The sequence below is a fragment of the Netta rufina genome (assembly GCF_964035555.1).
Source record: "Netta rufina genome assembly, chromosome: 1".
In the NCBI taxonomy this organism is placed as follows: Eukaryota; Metazoa; Chordata; class Aves; order Anseriformes; family Anatidae; genus Netta; species Netta rufina.
Genome location: NC_140123.1, coordinates 57,532,051 through 57,550,778, shown reverse-complemented (window position 1 = coordinate 57,550,778; position 18,728 = coordinate 57,532,051). Strand labels below are relative to the sequence as shown.

Sequence of the window (18,728 nt, the reverse complement as noted above, 5' to 3'; positions counted from 1 at the left end):
CCTGCCAAATACTGGCGAATAAGCAGCATTTAATCGCTGTGGTCGAGGAGAAGCGCTACCAGCTGATGCCCCCTGTACCACGGTCTGCTACGGGGGATACGCCGCCCCCAGCCGGCGACCCTTCCCCCGAAACCGCCCCACCGAAGCCCGTCAGGGCCCCGAGGACCCTTCTGGGGTACTGGCGAACGCCACCACCCCCTCAGCCGGCCGCTCCCCGGCCCCTCAGCGCCCCCGGCGAGGCGATGACCGTTGGGGCGGGGACGACTGTTAGGGGCGCGCGCAAGGCTCACCTGAGGGGGGAGGTGGCCTCGTTATGCCCAGAACCCTCCTCGCGGCGCGAGTTGCGCATGCGCGCCCACCGCGCTGCCCGGCGGGAAGTGTGGTTCGCGGGACGGGGCCCGGCGCCATGATGGGAGGGGCGGCGCGGGGCGGGGCAGGGCGGAGCACAAAATGGCGGAGGCGGCGGGGGCCCCCTGGTGGGCAAGGGGCGGGCGACAGGAGGGGGTGCCGGGCCTCCACGTTTAAAAGCAAGAGATGCAAGTCCTCAGCTTGCAGAAATAAATATTTAAAATAGCTCGTCTGAAAAGTACCATGTTCAAAACCCGCGGGTTTGCTAAGCAGGGATTGCGAATACCCCTTTTTCCCATTTTCCTGAAGAAATCTTCTAGCGACTATAGGGCCACCACTCCAGAAAGAACCAAAAGACAAAGTAGAAAACAAATTTTATTGAATGAGCAAAAGTCTGAAAGTACCCCGTTTTTGGTTTAACAAAAGCAGCGACCTACAAAAACCCTGCGTTCCATGAGAAATCAGTTTGAGTCAAAGAAACAAATCCTTGTGCAGGTACAGACATCCACCCGCACAGAGGTACAGGGGCTGAGATGGGTCTGGGCAAACACCTGAAGGAACTCCAAATCGGGGAGGGAAAAAAACAAAGGGACTGCACATGGACACCTGGAAAAACTTGAATCGTTTGCTGGCCCTCTAGAGGTATTGCAGAACATTAGGGATCGGAAGGGACCTTGAAAGATCATCCAGTCCAACCCCCCTCCTGGAGCAGGACCACCGAGATCAGGTCACACAGGAACGCGTCCAGGCAGGTTTTGAGAGTCTCCAGAGAACGAGACCCCACAACCCCCTGGACAACCTGTTCCAGTGCTCTGCCACCCTCACCGTGAAGAAGTTTTATCTCATATTTAAGCAGAATCTCCCATGTTCCAACTTGCACCCATTGCCCCTTGTGCTATCATTGGGTATCACTGAGAAGAGGCTGGCTCCATCCTCCTGACACTTGCTCTTTACATATTTATAAACATAAATAAGGTCACCCCTCAGTCTCCTCCAAGCTAGAGACCCGGCTCCCTCAGCCTTTCCTCATAAGGGCGATGCTCCACTCCCTCAATCACCCTCTTGGCTCTGCACAGAGCTCTCTCAAGCAGTTCCCTGTCCTTCCTGAACTGAGGGTCCCAGAACTGGACGCAATATTCCAGATGTGGTCTCACCAGGGCAGAGTAAAGAGGGAGGAGAACCTCTCAACCTACTAACCACACCCCTTCTGATACACCCCCCGGTGCCATTGGCCTTCTTGGCCACAAGGGCACAGTGCTGGCTCATTATCACCCTGCTGTCCACCAGGACCCCCAGTATATCATAAGGGCTGCCAGCAGTTTTCGGCACTTGCATTACCATCATACAAAATTAAAAGAGCAGCACAAAAACAACAGTTTTAAGATTGAACAAGGAAAAGAACTGCCAAGAGAATGCTGTGTTCAGCCAGCTCGTTGGGCTAATGGGTAAGGCAGCTTTATAAAACCGAATTTCCCAAGCTTGTGTTAAGCAAGTCAGTGCTCTCGAGCTCCCAGGATAAGAAATCAGCTACTGTACCCACAGAGCAAAAGCAGCAAAGAATGTCCCATCCCTGCCACCAGTGATTCCCCTCAGTCTAAAACAGGCATCCAGATAAAGGAAAAGGAACTGGGACCTACTTGACAGAATATGATTATCTGACAGAACTCTACTGGGAACTAGACTGAGAACATACATTCACTTTGTAAATCTGACAAGTTTTTTTTCCAACCTGTGTGATTTTTCTTTGCACTGGATATCAGCAGCCTTAATAAAATGGACTGTTGAAAAGAAAGGCAACTATTTACTTTTATCCTTACACCATATGCAGAATAACCCTTTTTTATGAAGTCATATTACATTTTCATGCTTTTGAGTATTAAGTATTTTCAATTAAGTCTGATTATTACATTGACTAATTTCAATCTGCTCTTTTGTTTTCACAGCTCAGGATATAGTACAATTATTTCAAAAGAAGTGATTGTTTTTTCTGTCATATTTGCTTTTGATTACAAAAGTACAACAATCTGTGCTTATGTGTCAGTTTATGTATCAGATCTCATCCATTGCAACCATATAACCAGATTTATTCAATAATTTTGAAGGTGTATCTTAAACAATAATTTTTATTCATACATAACCTAGGACTAATAAATCCCTACCATGTCTTGATTAAAACTAACTTTGATATATCAACTCTACTATCTGAAGTTAATTTTAATCATTTCCATCATAATCATTATAGCTCTGATACCCACTGTTCCTCCTCTCATGAAGATTAGATTTTTTCCACGTAGATTCTTGATGGAAACCAGCACTGAAAGACCGACCCAGTCGTCCGTGCTGCTTTTTAGAGATATTGTCTTCACTCTCAGATTTGGCAATACCTTGTCCTTGTGTTTGGGATTGTTTATCCTGTCTGACATTTCCAAATGGAAAATTCCAAGGACCAAATCTTTGCCAGTTAAGTCTCTGAAAGGCAATGATGCAATGAAGATTTCCTCCAACCTAATCGAAGTAAAAAGGTTATTCATTAAATGCAGATAGACACTTCTGTAACATAAGCAGATATTTGAAATAAAGTTCCTTCAGGGTAACAGAATTCTTAAAACAGGAAAAAAACAAAACAAAACAAAACACAAAACACTACAACCACAACACCACCGTACCCACAAACAAACAAACAAGAAACTTCTATTCAATCAATTTTGATCAATTTCTAGATTCCACTACTGTCTTTCTCATCTTTTTAAGTTATTTATTTTATCTTTCATGGGCTAGTATAACCTATCTTCTGCTAGTCTTTCACTCTCCAGCTATCTTCATGCAAATTATTTGCTCCGGTCCCTTCTCGTGTTACTGACACGATCTTCCATAGTGTCTCCACATTTGAAATCATCTCTTCAGCCTCATAGACTGAAGATCTGGATTTCTCATAGACTTTTAATCTGGAAGTTAAATGCAACCCTTACCCACAAGATATGGCCCCAGCTATTGGAAAGACAGCTGTATGTATTACCAGTAAATAAAAAGAACAGATGCACATGCATTCTTCTAGATTTGATCCTACCCTACCGTATTTTCTTTCCAGATTACACACAGCTGGAAAGTCGTGCATCAAGAAGATGAGTCCATAATTTGTCTGTAGAATATTTCTATACTTGCTGAAGCTGTATTTTAAGCCAACAAGGTTAAATACTGTGACCAAATATATGATATTTAAAGACATCCTGGTTTACCCTAGCATATGCCATGCTACTGCTATATCCTATCTTGTCCTGCAAGTAAATATAAATGACTGGTATTTGAGTATCCACATTTGACTTGCTTTCTGCAATAGTTAACATTTTTTTTTTTTCTGTAAAGTTATCTTACACTGCTTAAGTATGAATAGGTTTCCCAAACTCTACCACAAATTTTCTTCCCACCTTGGTTAACTTTACCTTACCTTCTTTGTTTTTCGATGCTGCAATCCTCTCTCTAGGTGTCGAATATCTAGATATTCTGGATTTTGGGTATTTAGGTCAGTGACAATATCTGTCCACCTGCAGAATAAGATTATTACTACTTGGCTAACAATATGAAGCCTCACCACCACTAAGACTGCTGTACACGCATGTAAACAGAGATCTGAGTCTTTAACAGTGATTTAAAGATAAACAACTGTATAAAGATTTAAAAAATGTCTCAGTATTGGATATCAAGCTAGATATAAAAGCGCCACTTTTAATCAAAGCTTTCAGGTGATTATTGCTGCTCTTGGCAAACAGCTTCCAAAATGAGTAAGAATATCATGAGTCATTAGTTGCATTGCTTAGCAAATCACCAGTTTGTTAAAGGGAGAAACAAAGCATTTTAGGCAAGGAGAAACGTTCCTTTTACTGTATTTAATCCTCTTGCTGTTTTGTAGTATTTCATTTGAACCCATGTTTTGCTCATCCACTGTGTTCACCACACAGCTCTCACCGTAACTCAGGTTCCATTCTATTCAAGTCTCATTTGTAATAAACTACCCCATTTACTCAGATCTTCAAGCTTTCATAGCTCCTTCTAGTCTAACTGAAACAAATATCCCCACATTCTACACATCTGTAAGCCTTCACATCACCTTTCCAGTTCTTTCAATGTCTAAATACGTGTTTCTCTTTAACATAACCTTCCAAGTTCAGAAAATAGATTTTCACCCCAACCTTTTTCCCCCTCCTACCTGAAACACAGAACTTTTTGCGAGCTCCTGGTGGGACTAAAGCAGGAAGACAAATGTCTCCATGATCAAAAATAATATTACAGACTTTGTATTATGTATTCAAAAAGCTTTTGCTGTGCCATCTGTAGCTCATACACCACAGGACAAATATCTGTCAGCAGGATGCATAGTATTTTGTTTTTCAGCACAGCAACCAGTGCATAATATGTTTCTTATTTTGTTGCACTCAATCTCAGGAGTCCAAAATATGCAGGTATTTACAGCTGTGAATATAGTCACATCACCAAAGAAAATTAAGTTTTAGGTACTGGAATCGATCTGACTGACTATGAAACCAGATCAGATAAGCACTTTCAAAAATTTTTTTCAACACAACTGGGAAAATAAAGAGGAAACGAAGCAAGTTTTGTGTGCTTCTTCTTTCTCCAAACAGCTCTTTTCCCAATGGAGCAACAACTACAAAAAATCACTCCAGCATTAACTTCTGTGCATAGCGAAGAATTTATTTGGTAAAACTGGAACTGGTTTCCTGAGCAACAGAATTCTTTTGTACTGTTCCCTCCTTCCAGGAATTAGTATTAAGCATTATGAACCAGCATGTCAAGTAAAGCTGAGAAAACTGTTCAATTAATTTATCATGACAAATATAATCAATGAGAATTTTATCTAGAACCCTCTAGCTCTGCGTGTGTGTCTAATTTAGTCATCAATTTCTTAGGAAACAGACTTCATCATGAATATAAGGGAACAATGCAGCAGATTACAGGTTGTACCTACACCTACGCCAGGAGATGTTGAGATATCCAGTGCACCCCCAACATGTAGCCAAGTACTTCATCAGTTGCAGCATAAACTCATCCAAGGTTCACATGGCCTATAAATCACAATTGGCATGATTGCAGGCACCCTGCGTGTCTTTTCTGCCTGACTAATACAAGCTCTGTCACACTCAAGAGAAACAGGCTTTGGCTTTCAGCAACCAACACGTGTCCTGCCACATGATCTAAAACTGCCAAGCTAGCCTTGAGGTCAAAAAGAAGTTTCTTATTAAAGCACCTGTTTCTCTTAAAACTACAGTATATTTGTTCTTTTGAACAAATAAGTCAGTCAGTAGCTCTGAACAGATACATACAAATTGTTCTTAAAAAAAGAACATTTAGAATTCCTACCAAGTAACATACCTTTTACAGTGTATCGTTGGATGTTTTCTGCTTGGCTCTCCAATTAAGATCCAATATTCTACTTCTTGCTGCAAGACACGACCTCTGTTCAATAGAGGATACAATCCCAGTAAGATTTATTGTGCATACTAAAGAAAAAAGAGATTAACATTCTATACATACATGTACTCTTTTTTTTTTTTTTTTTTTTTTTTTTTTAAAGGATTATCTGTGTTTTTTTTTTCTCACCCAAACTAAAAACAGCTCCTCTAGCATTTTCAATTGCCTACAGGGAAGCTTTCTGTTTCACAAAGCTTGAAAGCAAGACAGAAGAGCTATTGCTTATTATTTGGGAGAAAGACAAATCTTCTTCAAAAACAGTGTTACTCAGTTAGCCGGTCTAATGTAATATAAAACATATGCAAAAAAAAATGCAAATAAGAGTTGTGGAAAACCACATGAGGGAAAACAAACTTCTTCTTCCCGAGTTCTGACTTCTACCAGAGCTACGGAAGAGCTCCTTCCACTCTTTGCAAACTACACCCCGCTTAATAGTTATTACTAAAAGCCACAGGGTAACCTGGGTGAAAATAACTGGTAACTTCAACCGCTTCCTCCTAAGCATCCAACACAGTAAAAAACAAAACCCTCAACTGATACTGATTCAAGTTAGTTAATTTCAAGAAACTTAAAGCCTGTAGTAGCTGGTTCAGGAAAAATTCGTGACAGACCTAAGGGCAGACTGATGAGATACGGAGGCTTGTTCTGCGACTTCCCGTGTGTAATTATCCTGTGAAAAACTAATTTATTTTCAACCATGACAAAACCTAAGAATTTTCTGCAGTAGTCATTAGGCAGCATACATATGGCCTTACCGCTTGCAACAATTCGTTTACTTGCTCTTAAAATTCCCTGTAAAATATCAATGTATGCCATCATTCTACAGGCAGGAAACCAAGACACAGGATAGATTAATTGACTTACCTAAAGTCACACTGGAAGTCTGTGGTTGAACTGGGAACTGAACCCAGGTCTCCCGAGTCCAAATCCAGCAACCTAAGATCATACAGGAAGTCTGTGGGTGACCTAAGAACTGTCTACTAAGCTCAGCCTAGCAGCCTATCTACCCATTTCTTTTTAACCTTAAATGTTCTTAGTTTTATTTTCAAATAAAAACTTCTTACAACTAGAATGCAATAACAGGTAAGCAAGAACTGCTACAGAATCTATTGACTGTGCTTCTGGAGTCTAAACATAATTATTCCCAGTAAGATATCAGAAGATACAAAGAGAACAGGATGCTTCACTAGTTTGAACTCAAGCCTAAAAGAAGAATATATAAGCTCCTTGAACTCATTATTTCATGTTACGTTTTCAGGAGATAAAACCTTTTTTTAGGGGGAAAAAAAAAATCCAATACTGACTTCAAAATAACATCACAGTACATCTCCAAATCATTTCTCTTGTTCATTTCTAACCAATATAAATTCAAACTAGATATATAAGGCATCATAAGCTCCTACACATTGAACCACACTTCTTCTCTAACTGCACTTTCAATCTAGTACACTTTTTTTTTTTTTTTTTTAAACTCCTTTTCTCTCCCAGTGAACATTCTTAGTAAGTGATGGAGTAAGCAAGTCATAAACCTTTTGGTAAACTTAAGCAGATTGATGTGTTGGACTTCTATTTGGGACACGTTTTCTTAACTCTTGTCACTCAAATGGCATGCCAATGTCAATGAATGGAATCATAATTAAAAAACCCACACCTTCTGTATTCTTTTGTTCATATACTAAAAGCTTTCATTAACCCCTTGGTCACAGCCTCATGCTGGGAACAAATGAGATTCATATGATTATGCTTTATTGCCTCCACACAAATACCACTGTGAACTTTAGAAGCCAAGCTAGCATTCTTCATTCCTTGACGTGACACTACAGCTTTCAACACAGCAAAACACAGGCTGCTTGGTAAGCAAAATGCAAGAATGAGGCTCGTCTTGCATCAGCAACTATTCTCTTCATTGCTTAGTACTCCATGCTATCGGTATCTGCTAATTTTGTCAGAGATTTTCTTATGCTTATTGATAATACTACTAAATATTGACCAACAGGTGAACCTTGAGACTGCAACACAAACCTGCAGCACATACTGTGCTTGCAAGCACTTTGAGACAGGAAAAACAATTTAATTGTATATGATTCTGTGAACGATGCAAAACTTAGTAGTAGTAGTACTATTATCATCATTGTTGTTATTATTGTTATTATTATTTTCCTGTCTTAATAAACTGTCTTTATCTCAGCTCACGGGCTTTACTTTCCCGTTTCTCTCCCCCATCCCAGAGAGGGAGGGGGGGGAGGGTGAGCGAACGGCTATGTGGTGTTTAGCTACCAGCTGGGTTAAACCACTATAAAACTACACTCAGCGTATCATACAGCAGCAAGTAAAATGCCTTACAAAATCTCAGATAAAATTTGCTAAGGCTGAAAATGTTCAAAATCTTGAGACAATCTGTGCTTGTTTTTGTTTTTTAAATCAAGGATATCCCCTAAATTCAGTATTAATACCAATGATATTACCCTTGTTTTAAACCTGTATCAACTATCCCATTATTTTATCCTGTGTAACCCTGTCACCCTGACAAATCTGAAATTATTCAAGTTGTCATATTTTCATTCTAAAACAATTGGCAAATCAAGTTTCTCCTGGTCTTTCAAAACTACTTCCTCATTGGAAGAGTTGTTTAAAAGAGCCAAACATCCTATGACAGTCCAGAGATCCCTTCAAGCTTCTCCCTCTCCCTCTTTTCAAGATTCTTGGTAACAAATTGTTCAGTTAGCTTTATTTTCCTAAACCTTAAATTCCCGTTTTATCATCATCATCTTTCTTAGTCAACACTGAAAAAAAAAAAAAGTACATGATCACCATACTGCTGGCTGTACTACAAGATCCTGTTTTCCCCATCCACAAACATTTGTTTCTGCAGTTACAGATTTCATATTTACTTCACAATGGATTAATATCACTGCTAGGCTTTTTGCTTCTCATTTATAGAGCAAGTCACACACAAACTCAACTGCAGTCACCTTACTTTTTTCAGTATACAAGGTTGTATTTTTCAGGCTAGCTTTCTTCATTTGCCTTTCAGGCAGATAACTACCTTACCTACACATCTTTTAGCATCTTCTTAGTACCATTATGGTTTTCTGGTTCTCTCAATCTAGCTTGTTCAGTTGTGTTTAGTTTTGTTAAGTCAATCCTTTCAAACTACAGCAGTGTTTTGCTATTTCAAACATAAATGCTTTTACAACATACAATGAAATGTTATTTTAGGGTAAAAAATGCTATAAACTTCGCAGGAAATTCTTTTTGTACATTTCTCCCCTAAGATAAGCTTAAGCATATCATCTTACCTATATGCTTTACTAGCTTTTACTGGGGTTGCTTCAAATCCGATTGGACAAAAATAATGGTTCTGGCAATGGTAGATGTAGGCCATTGATTCCTCTTTCAGTCCACGTGTTAGCTTTGCGAGGGCTCCCAAGGCTACAAAAGAAAGTTAATGTTACAGTCCACAGTGCTTTGGATCCTCCATATCATATTTAGAAAAAGAGACTTATTTCCTAATATAAAATAGTTACACCTGCTTTTTGTTGTTATTTTTTTTTTGTTCGTTTGTTTTCCAATTAGAGGACGTGATCTAACAGCGCACACAAAATACAGTGCTCATTTAAAACTTGTAACCTAGTTTGTGCCCTGCCTAGTAGAAAAAAAAAGTTCAGATCTGTCCCACAGTCTTTTCTAGAGAAATGGAATATACAGTATGCATTATATTTAGACCAAAAACATATTAAAAATTACTTTTTTCTAAAAAAAAAAAAAAAAAAAAAAAAAAGCAAAAGTATCTCAACTTAGGAAATACACATTGCAACATAAGGCAATCCCACTGCTCCAGTCAGATGAAGTCAGATAGCAATGACACTACTGAAACACCTGAAAGCTTTCAAACACTTAGGTGTCATGAGCTTCTTAGGAGTCTCGGAATCACCTCCCATATTGAGGATACCATATTCTGTAACATAACTAAAAGGCTCAGTTTCAAGGAATGTGAGAAAAAATGCTGAAACATGGTATCCCATTTAAGAATTTCAAAAAATAGCTGAACACACAACAATTGATAAGTGAAGAACAGTTTGCTGGGATTCTCATTTTAATAATCTGCCCCATAACTTTTTTCATTGTGGTTTTATCCTTTTAAATTACCCTTCCAGTTAGAAGACAAACAGCCAAACTGAGCCAAAGGCTAATAAACTGTATATAAATCCCTAACTTCTCTTTAGATAGCACACTTAAAAGCACGCATAAAAATGCAGCTTGAGCAGCAACTTAGAAGTAATTACCTAACATTTAGAGTCAAATGTTAGCTAATGGCAGGTATAACAAATGAGTGCACTAACTTAAATATGTATTTTTAGAAGTACAAAACATTTAATAAAGGTATTACAATAATACTTTGGTGCTGTATATTCTAAATTTTTATACAGAGATTTCCAAAACATTGAAATAAAAACGTGTTGCTCCCCTGGCATTACAGCAAATACCTCTTCTAGGAAAACTGGATACCTTAAAATTCCATCTTTGTGATTGAAACCACACAGAATCAGAGAATGCATCTTATTTTTTAAAGATTACAGATGAAAGTATTAGCAAAATAAGGGAAAAAGTAAAATTAGAAAAAATCAGGCAATTTGGAGTTATTTGATACCTTATCTGAAACTGGAAACAATACTAACAATTTGTCCTGTCAAATGCTGCACATTGTGGGACTTTTCACTTTATATACTGTAAGATGAATGTTTTAAGATTAGCTGCTTACCAGTTTCTCCAGCTGTCTTGTTCTTCCCATGAGGTTTATACAGAACATATGAGCATCCCTTGATATGGAAGTGATCATTTATTTGCCTAAACCATCTGAAACAATAAGCTTAAAGATTGTAGTAACTCAGTAGTTATTAAATGCAATTTTCTTTTCTCACACTTCTCTCTGCTGGGCAGTTTAGAAAACAAGCCTCAGTGTTACTAAGCACCTGCCACACTAGTATACAAATTGCAGATGACCAGGGTACATAATACAAACGGATCATTCTATGAACGTAAATAAATATTCGTAACCTTTCCTTTCACTTTGCTTTTCCAGACCTGATACAGAACCATAATAAACAAAGGGCTAGATTTAGAAATGTTGGTCCTATTCTGTAGAATTCAGTCACATCTAACTTTCAATTACTCAGCCTTTAGAAAGGCTCTCAAATTATTAAGTGCTAAGCTTTAGCCATGATTTGTAAGGTGTACAACAGGAATTTTCTAAGACATTAGAAGGCAGGAGACTTCAGTGGGACATTCTGCATAGCATGTTGGGCTTCTGTCATACAAGTTTTACACTCCCAAAGCATTACAGCAGTCTAGTACCAGAACTCCTCACAGCAGAAAGTGACAGTAGATCTGACAAGAGGATTTTGTCTCAGATATTTACTTCACAGCATTACAAGATTCAAATTCACCTCCCCAAAGATAGCACCTCAGTCATAAAACTATGTTATGATGGGTTTGTCTCTCAGTCCTCCTGTTTTCCAGTCTGCCAAATGCTTAAAATGATTTGACCAGCAAGAAAAACAAATAGATAAACGAGGGTAACTTTTCTGCAGCACATAGGGCACTCAGCATGGAACAGAAAGAAGGATGCCAGGTATTACTTTTTGCTATACAGACTGTTGGCATAAAGAGACAGAATATTCTGTCAACTTGTTCTATAACGGCTGACATACTCCTAAGAGATGCAAAATCTGTATCTGAGTCTTCTAAGGCACAGAAGGAAGTTTTCATGACAGTCTTCTATGATCTAGACAGTATGCTACTATTTAAGAACAGACTGCTCCCACATTTTCAATCCAGTGCCCACATTCTGTGCCAAAACATATATGTTACATTCAAAAAATACTAACTAGATCAAATGTGATTCACAAGGCTAGTACAAAACTGCAAGATTTTTGAATCTCATAAATGGGTAACACACCAAAGCCTTTTTAAGATGTTCAAACCTCGAGGCTCTGTTTAATTCTAAAAGTTCTCTGAGTTTAGTAAAACATGGAATGGACAAAGATTTTAGACCTAACTCCTCAAAATCAGGAAGCAGCAGAGCAGAAAGGAAATAATTTGAAAGTTCAAGCCTTCTGTAATTCCAGGATGAGATGTCTGGGTGAATATGGGTCTAAATAGCTCCTTTGCTCAATGAACTCATTATCTCATTTTTATATATATATATATTTTATTTTATTTTTTTTTTTTTTTTTTACACAAAACTACTGATGTATGAAGAGCCATTTCAGGCTATTTTAATGACAGTAACAGGCATTTAACAAAGACAAGAAAATGAGGGTAAAGAACAAAATGAAGGTAAAGAACAAATTTCCTAACCACAAGATGGATTCATTGGAGTATTATACAACCATTAATCAAATTGAAACAAAAAAATTAATACAATTTCATGTTCTCATGATCTAACAACACCTGCACCATACATAACAGCTAGTGTAAAAACCCTTTGAAAAGTTGCACTGGATACTGTCAGAGCACCCAGATACGCTCTGCTATTTTAAAACTTAAGATGACTATTTTTTTTTTTTTTAAATAGATGAATTACTACCGCGTCTTTAGAGATTGTATGATCTAGTTTTTTATCATGACAGTTTTGCATATATTAACTATTTGGCTGCATCAAAAGAATCAACCATACCTCATTAAAGTTGTATTTCCAGTAAATGGACCAAACCTAATGTCTTCAAATGGGGGTTGAAAACCCAGTATGTGTAAAGCTTCTTCTTGAGTAATAGGTGGCAAACTGGAAATAAAGATGTATAATAAAGAAATTAACACCACATTTTAGACTATTTAGAGGAAAAAAGTAAGTGTGACTTACCTGCCAGCTCCCAGCGTACTATATAAGAAATTCCAGCAAGATACTAATGAAGAAATTCCACAAGAAGTTTTATACTGAGGTCGGCTAATACAATACCTAAAACACAAGAACAACAAACACATCAGTAAGAATTCTTTACTTGGTTACTTGAGCAACCTGAACTTTTCTTTGTGTCATGCCCCTGAGGTGCCAAGCCCTACTACAAGGTTTCACTCTGATTGTATAAAAGAATGCATACTTAAAACAAACAGACAAAAAGGAGCAAACATACTAATACATTTCTTTATGCTTGTCAGATATTATTACGCACTATCATACAAACAGGTCAAATTTCTAACAGCACCATAGGAGTTCTGTACAAACGATCCTGTAGGAAAAACGGTTCTATACTAATACAACATAGTTTGATCCTGTCTCTTCTAACATATGATCTTCTAGTAAACTGAGTTTGTGACAATCTAACAAAGAATGCTGTCCGGGCTTCAGATTCTCTAGTCTAACTTCCTAACGTCATAGACATACAATAAGAACCAGAGGAGTTCATTAAACTAAGTGAACTATGTTCATATGATATACATTGAGAGAACTGACAGGTTCTGATCTAGTATTTCCAACTTAAAACAAAAATCAGGAGTAATATATGTATCAGCTCGACACTTAATTTTTGCATGACTGTGCTTGTGAGCTTGCAACTTTTCTAAACACTGAACCCTCACATAATTTTTTTCCATATTGAAAGAAGTTATTTAAAAACAAAAATGTGTTTAGAATTTCACAGGATGGGAGGGAAGCTCTTCTTCTTTCTTTACTTTAGAAAGTAAGAGATTTAGTGTGCGTATGTTTAGCAAGCCCATAGAGTAGATCTATTAAAAATGATTAAGATATAACTCGGGAGTCTTAAATAAAAGAACCAGCAATGGTGTCTACCTATAAATTTTACAGGGATAACCTTAAATGCATTTCGTAAATACTACCATCTCCGGAGGTCCAACACTTTCCTCTCCTTCACATCCTCAAGAGCAGAGCGCTGAGGACACTCCCTGTTTTGTTTGCTTTTTTTTTCCACAGATTTTTTCTTTGTCACTTGTTTCTTCATGTTGCCTGCAAAGCAGATTTCAGAAATAAATAAATGAGGAATCCTGTTTACCTTTTACATCTTTCTCCATACATATTTTTAGTAATAGCATGCACCTCAAATAACAGATGATGGCTGTGTTAGTACGTGCAAACTGGGACTAAACATTAATTGATGGATAAAATAACCATTTTGGTTATTGGTTATTTGGTTATTAGGGATTTGTAAAATCCCAAAGCACCCGTTAGGTACATAAACAATGGCATGTTTCTCTGGGAAGAATTAATGATGATCTGCTCAACTGTTCAGAGAAAGCAGTCAATCTGAAAACTTCCTAATGAGTTTTATCAGCTGTCCCATAAACACATTCTGTGAAGATCCTAAAAGGCTGAAAATATGTTGCCAAACTAGAGAGACCAACATGAACCTCCCATCACAGAACATTAAATGCACGGAAAAATATAATTGAACATTTGCTTTGCAAAGCCAAGCTGTGTGACCAGCTACTTTCTGATTAAAACTTATACACCCATTCAGTAAGAATAATACACCCCTAAAGCCACTGAGGCAGTGAAAAAACAAAAAGAGTTCAGTCATGTGTTAGAGCAGAAATATTTGTTCAATTATGAAGTCTTCATATCCAAATAAAATATAATACATTTTAGAGAAACTGACCATCCTGGAAGATGTTATCATTGCTTCTTATATTTAAGGACACTACCTGTACACATGAAAAAACAATGGCAATTTTCCAAATTCCTATTTAAGTTTTGCTAAACTGGTCTCACAATAAGATATATAAAACTGCAATTTGACTAGCTAGCCAACACATTAAGGGAAAAAAAAAAAAGAAGCTATAAGCAGATGTAGATAAGCAAAGAATTACAAAACAAAACCATGTGTGTATGTGAGCGTGATTCACAGCAGCAGTCTGAGAAAGCACATCGGAGGCAGCAAAGCCAACCATAACGAAATGGGCCCCCTAATAGCGTAAACATACAGCAAATGAAAATATACACAACTTCATTAGAGAAACCAACTGCTCTCCTAGATAATTAATAATTTCATTTACTTCTTGTAATGAATAAAGCATACCTTTATTTTCAAAACATATCTATGAAGCATCCTCAAACACTTCTGCAAGTGACAAAACTGTACTTAACAGGTAGAAATAATCATTGCATAACGCACCGGGTTCTACTACAGAAGTTTTTAAAAGCCACCAAAACAAAACAAAACAAAACAAAAAAAAAAAAAAAAAAAAAAACAACCTACACAGTAAAGTACAAGCAAGCCTTGTTTTAGAGCCACTTATCCAGGCAGCTACATTTGGCTTTCATTCCTCCTACCTCACTCTCTCCTTTGCTGATGAGCAAGCTGTTTGAAATGATGTGCAGGCTCTCCTACAGCACTCAAGTAATGTGAGTTGCTGACCTTCCCTCTCCAAAACCAAGCTCTGAAATGAATCCTTTCTCTAACACAACAATCCAACGTCCACCACCTCACCTGCTTTGTTCTTATGGTTTGTGGTCACGCTGTTGAATTCTGACTTGTCTATTTCCCATGCCAGTGGAAGCTTTCCAAGACTGCCAGACAAGTCTTCCAAGTTAGAATCTTCACCGTAGATTATGTCTGAAGCACCAGTTTGAACACCCAGCAAGCTAGGTGTGTTATTTCCAACGTTTAAGGCAGCACTGCTTGACAGGCAGGCACTAACTGAAGCACTTGGGCTTTTACAAATAGATGTTACTCTGTTTAAAAAAGCATAGTCTGAGCAAATGGTATAAAATTTCTCTCGTGTATGAGTCACAGGACATCCCCATGGGTAATGCCCATCTCCCCTAGACACCAGCGATGCAGTGGAGGTATCTGACATGCAGTATGGCTTTACGGGATCATGAAGAGAAGCTTCTGGGGATTCTTTTCCAGGTTTCTTTCCAGTGTTTCCATTGTTTCCAGAACCATTCTCCTTTTCCTCTTCCGAAATGTTAGGCATTGAATTGTATTGAAAGAGTATTGCACAGCTATGAATATTTTGGTTTATGTGGTGATTAGCACACAGTTTGCATCATTGCCTCCATTGCCACTGCAAGTTATTGATGAGGTACCTGAAAGGAAACGAGATGTTAGTACTGGTGCCTTAGTCAACCTAAAAATACACACGAAGAAATACACATTTCTGAGCCTGCATACTAATACATTGAAAGACCTTTCAAAATATATCAAAACACACATCTAAGCGTCTCTAGAATTCTATAAACAGCACTTTCTATCATTTCTTAAGTGCCAACCACCACAGCAATACTGCAATGGGAACATCATGAGTAAATACCCTCATAAACCTGCACAGGAGCTCAACACAGATCGTAACAGCTCCCTACGCTTACATAATTGTGGTTGATTACTCCTGCCCCCTTAAGGTCACAATACCTTGCGCAGATAAAGCATAAAATAATTTATACAAAACAACAGACCGCTAAATCGCTTAATTTTGAAGCAGTCTGCACACTTCTGCCGCAGGCAAAGTTCAAGCGGGCAGAAAATGGCAGTAACCCTTATCCCTGCTCACTGCAAATCGGCAAAGCCACCTTCAGTCCGCTCCACCGCCTTCCTTAAGAGGCGGTCAGGGGCTCCCTCATATCTTTGCGTGCCTCTTATTCTACAAAACGGGTGGGGGGAAAAAAAAAAAAAAAAAGAGAGAGAGAGAGAGCAACGCCCGGCAGCAGCCCCGGGGTCCGGCCACCATCCACCAAGGCCCCTCACAGGCCGGGGAGGGGGCTCCGGAGGTAACGGCCGCGGGGGGCTGTGGGGGTGGGGGTGTTGAGGGCTCCGCTCCGCCGCCCCCGGCCCCTGCCCGTTACCTGCGCGCCTCCCCGCGGCGGCGGAGCGGGAACGAGCGCGCGCCGGAAACGGACGCGGCGCGCGATGGCGGGCGGAGGGAGGGGGGCGCCTGACGCGGTTGCTGCTCAGTGTCCCCCCCCCCCGCTGCTCCCTCATGGTCTCGCCCGGCGGGCCGGGCCTTGCGGGGGGATGTGGGGGAGGCGGGCGGGAGAGGCAACGGGGAAGGAGCGCGGGGGGGGAGGGGGTTACCTGCATGGTGGCTGCCGTGTGGAGGGGCGGGGCTGTGTGGGAGGGGAGCGCTCTCACAAGCCCTCACGGACCTGGCGCAGGGAGCCCGGGCTCTCTCGGTGTCCGTGGGGCCGCGGCACAAGCGCAGCGACGATGCTTCAGGAAAACTGTGAGGAGACAAAAGGTTATTTCAGAAAACAGCGTGTAGAGGTGCAGGAAATGTTTTCTTGCCTCATCCTTGCAGTGATGTTTTCAACGTCAGCAACTACGGTGACTGAAGACATGAGTGGGGCGCTTTGGGCACAGCCACAATTAATTAAAATTTATTTATATTAAAATAATACGATTTGTAACATTAAATAATCATTTATATGGCTCACTGTGGTTATTCCAGAATTAAAAAAAAAAAAAAAAAGTGAAAAACTTGAAGTGTGTTGCTGAGAAAAGATTCAGCACTAGTACAACGTAGTGCCCTCAAACCTGTGCCCTCAAACACATGCCCTAATCCGAGCAAGTTTCTGTGAACAGTGCTTCAAATAATGGCAATAAGAGTTTAAATCTCCTCAAAACTCCTCAGAAAATCTCCCCGAACACTGGAGTTGGTTGGTAGTTTTCAGTGATTGGGTTGAGCAAAGCGGCAAAAGCTCTGTAGGGCTCATTGGCAGGTCAAAGTTTGCCATCCCATGCCTATAAATACGACAAACCCTATATCAAGTTCAGGATTTTGTGTGGCTTCATCCTAAAGCAACCTTCCTCTCGGATGGAGAACAGAACCCCTCCTGCCTTTGCCAGCTGGAAGCCTGTTGAGCCTTAGTCGGCCAACAGCCTTTGAAGTAATTAAACAATTCTGCCTCCAAAGCATTTTTCACTGAGCCAAATTACGAGCATTAGGATAGCAACAATGTTGGCTTTGCCAGCCAGAACTAAAATTAGGTTGCGTGATTTATTTTACAGCTTGTTTGGGTGCTGACAAATAGTGCCAAATCTGTACACAGACTCCCCAAGCTGTATTTATGTGGGGGAAGGAAAACTGGAGGAAAAAGACAGGACGGTTGAAATGTGTCACCTTTATTTCATTGCTGTTGCATGTGTCAGTGCCCCCCTACTAGGAAGAGATAGTACACGCTTGGATTTCTACAGCTATGAAGTTTATTTTTAAGCAAAAATATCTTTAAAGTTCTATTAAAGGAGACTAGCTTGTTTCAAACAGCAAAGCATAAGCTGAGAAGGAGTGTGATTTCACCCTGTAAAATTCATCCAGAAAGTAAAGATGGGAGAGAGAGAGGAGCTAAAGGATCACAGATATAATATATGGCCTGCATAATTTTTTAGATTGGGAATTGGAAGTCTTCTAACTTCCATACTAGTGGAATGCAGTCCTGAAAAATCATGCCAATAAGAACAGCAGGAGACAAAAAATACATTTTTAAAAGTTGGAACTTGACAATTTTTTAAGGCATTTTGTGATGAGGTTGCTCATTGGAAAAGACTAAATTTATGGGCCCATTTGGCCCTTGCTCAGCCTGCAGTTTTCTCAAAGCAATTGATTTCTTGTGTGCTTTTTATAAATACATTTGCAGTATTTCAAAATGCAAAATCTCTTCAAAATTCAAGATTCTTTGATAATGATGTTCAATGTTTCTGTATTGTTTGCCTTAAAGAGAGAAAAACAATAAAGGAAAATTGGAAGTATCTCATGGAATTGAAGTTCTCCCACAAAGAAGCTTTAATTTTGACAAGGTTTACATAGCTATATGACAAAGAAAAGCATTTGGGTATGTGTACATATGCATTTAAGAACAGCGTCCATGTCTGACACTCTTTCTGCATTTGCTCTTCTGTGCGATAGGAGTTGCACTGCTTTCAGTCTGGTAATAGCCATGATCAATT

The 18,728-nt window shown here is 39.3% G+C and overlaps 1 protein-coding gene across 2 annotated transcripts; it reads right to left on the bottom strand.

The window, feature by feature from the left end:
• Positions 1–850: 850 nt before the first annotated feature.
• Positions 851–16,667, bottom strand: BIVM (basic, immunoglobulin-like variable motif containing). 2 transcript variants are annotated; one of them, XM_084306598.1, is made up of 11 exons: positions 16,631–16,667; positions 15,276–15,877; positions 13,669–13,795; positions 12,695–12,790; positions 12,512–12,616; positions 10,595–10,689; positions 9,132–9,264; positions 6,697–6,768; positions 5,734–5,817; positions 3,794–3,890; positions 851–2,853 (listed from the first exon to the last, which is right to left on the bottom strand). In XM_084306598.1, the coding sequence occupies exons 2-11, from the start codon at positions 15,763–15,765 to the stop codon at positions 2,563–2,565; spliced, it is 1,590 nt and encodes a 529-aa protein (XP_084162724.1). In that variant the 5' UTR covers positions 15,766–15,877; positions 16,631–16,667; the 3' UTR covers positions 851–2,562. The 2 variants fall into 2 exon arrangements, with proteins under 2 accessions (XP_084162724.1, XP_084162725.1); XM_084306599.1 differs by lacking the exon at positions 6,697–6,768.
• Between the last annotated feature and the right edge of the window lie 2,061 nt (positions 16,668–18,728).

What these genes read in the sequence shown, in the direction of transcription:
- BIVM (XM_084306598.1), bottom strand. Translation starts at nt 15,765, where the DNA reads ATGCCTAACATTTCGGAAGAGGAAAAGGAGAATGGTTCTGGAAACAAT. An exon ending in CAAGACAGCTGGAGAAACTG is followed by an intron (nt 9,265 to 10,594) that starts GTAAGCAGCTAA and finishes TTTCTTTTGTAG; the next exon opens with CCTTGGGAGCCCTCGCAAAG. An exon ending in CCAACGATACACTGTAAAAG is followed by an intron (nt 3,891 to 5,733) that starts GTATGTTACTTG and finishes CTTATTCTGCAG; the next exon opens with GTGGACAGATATTGTCACTG.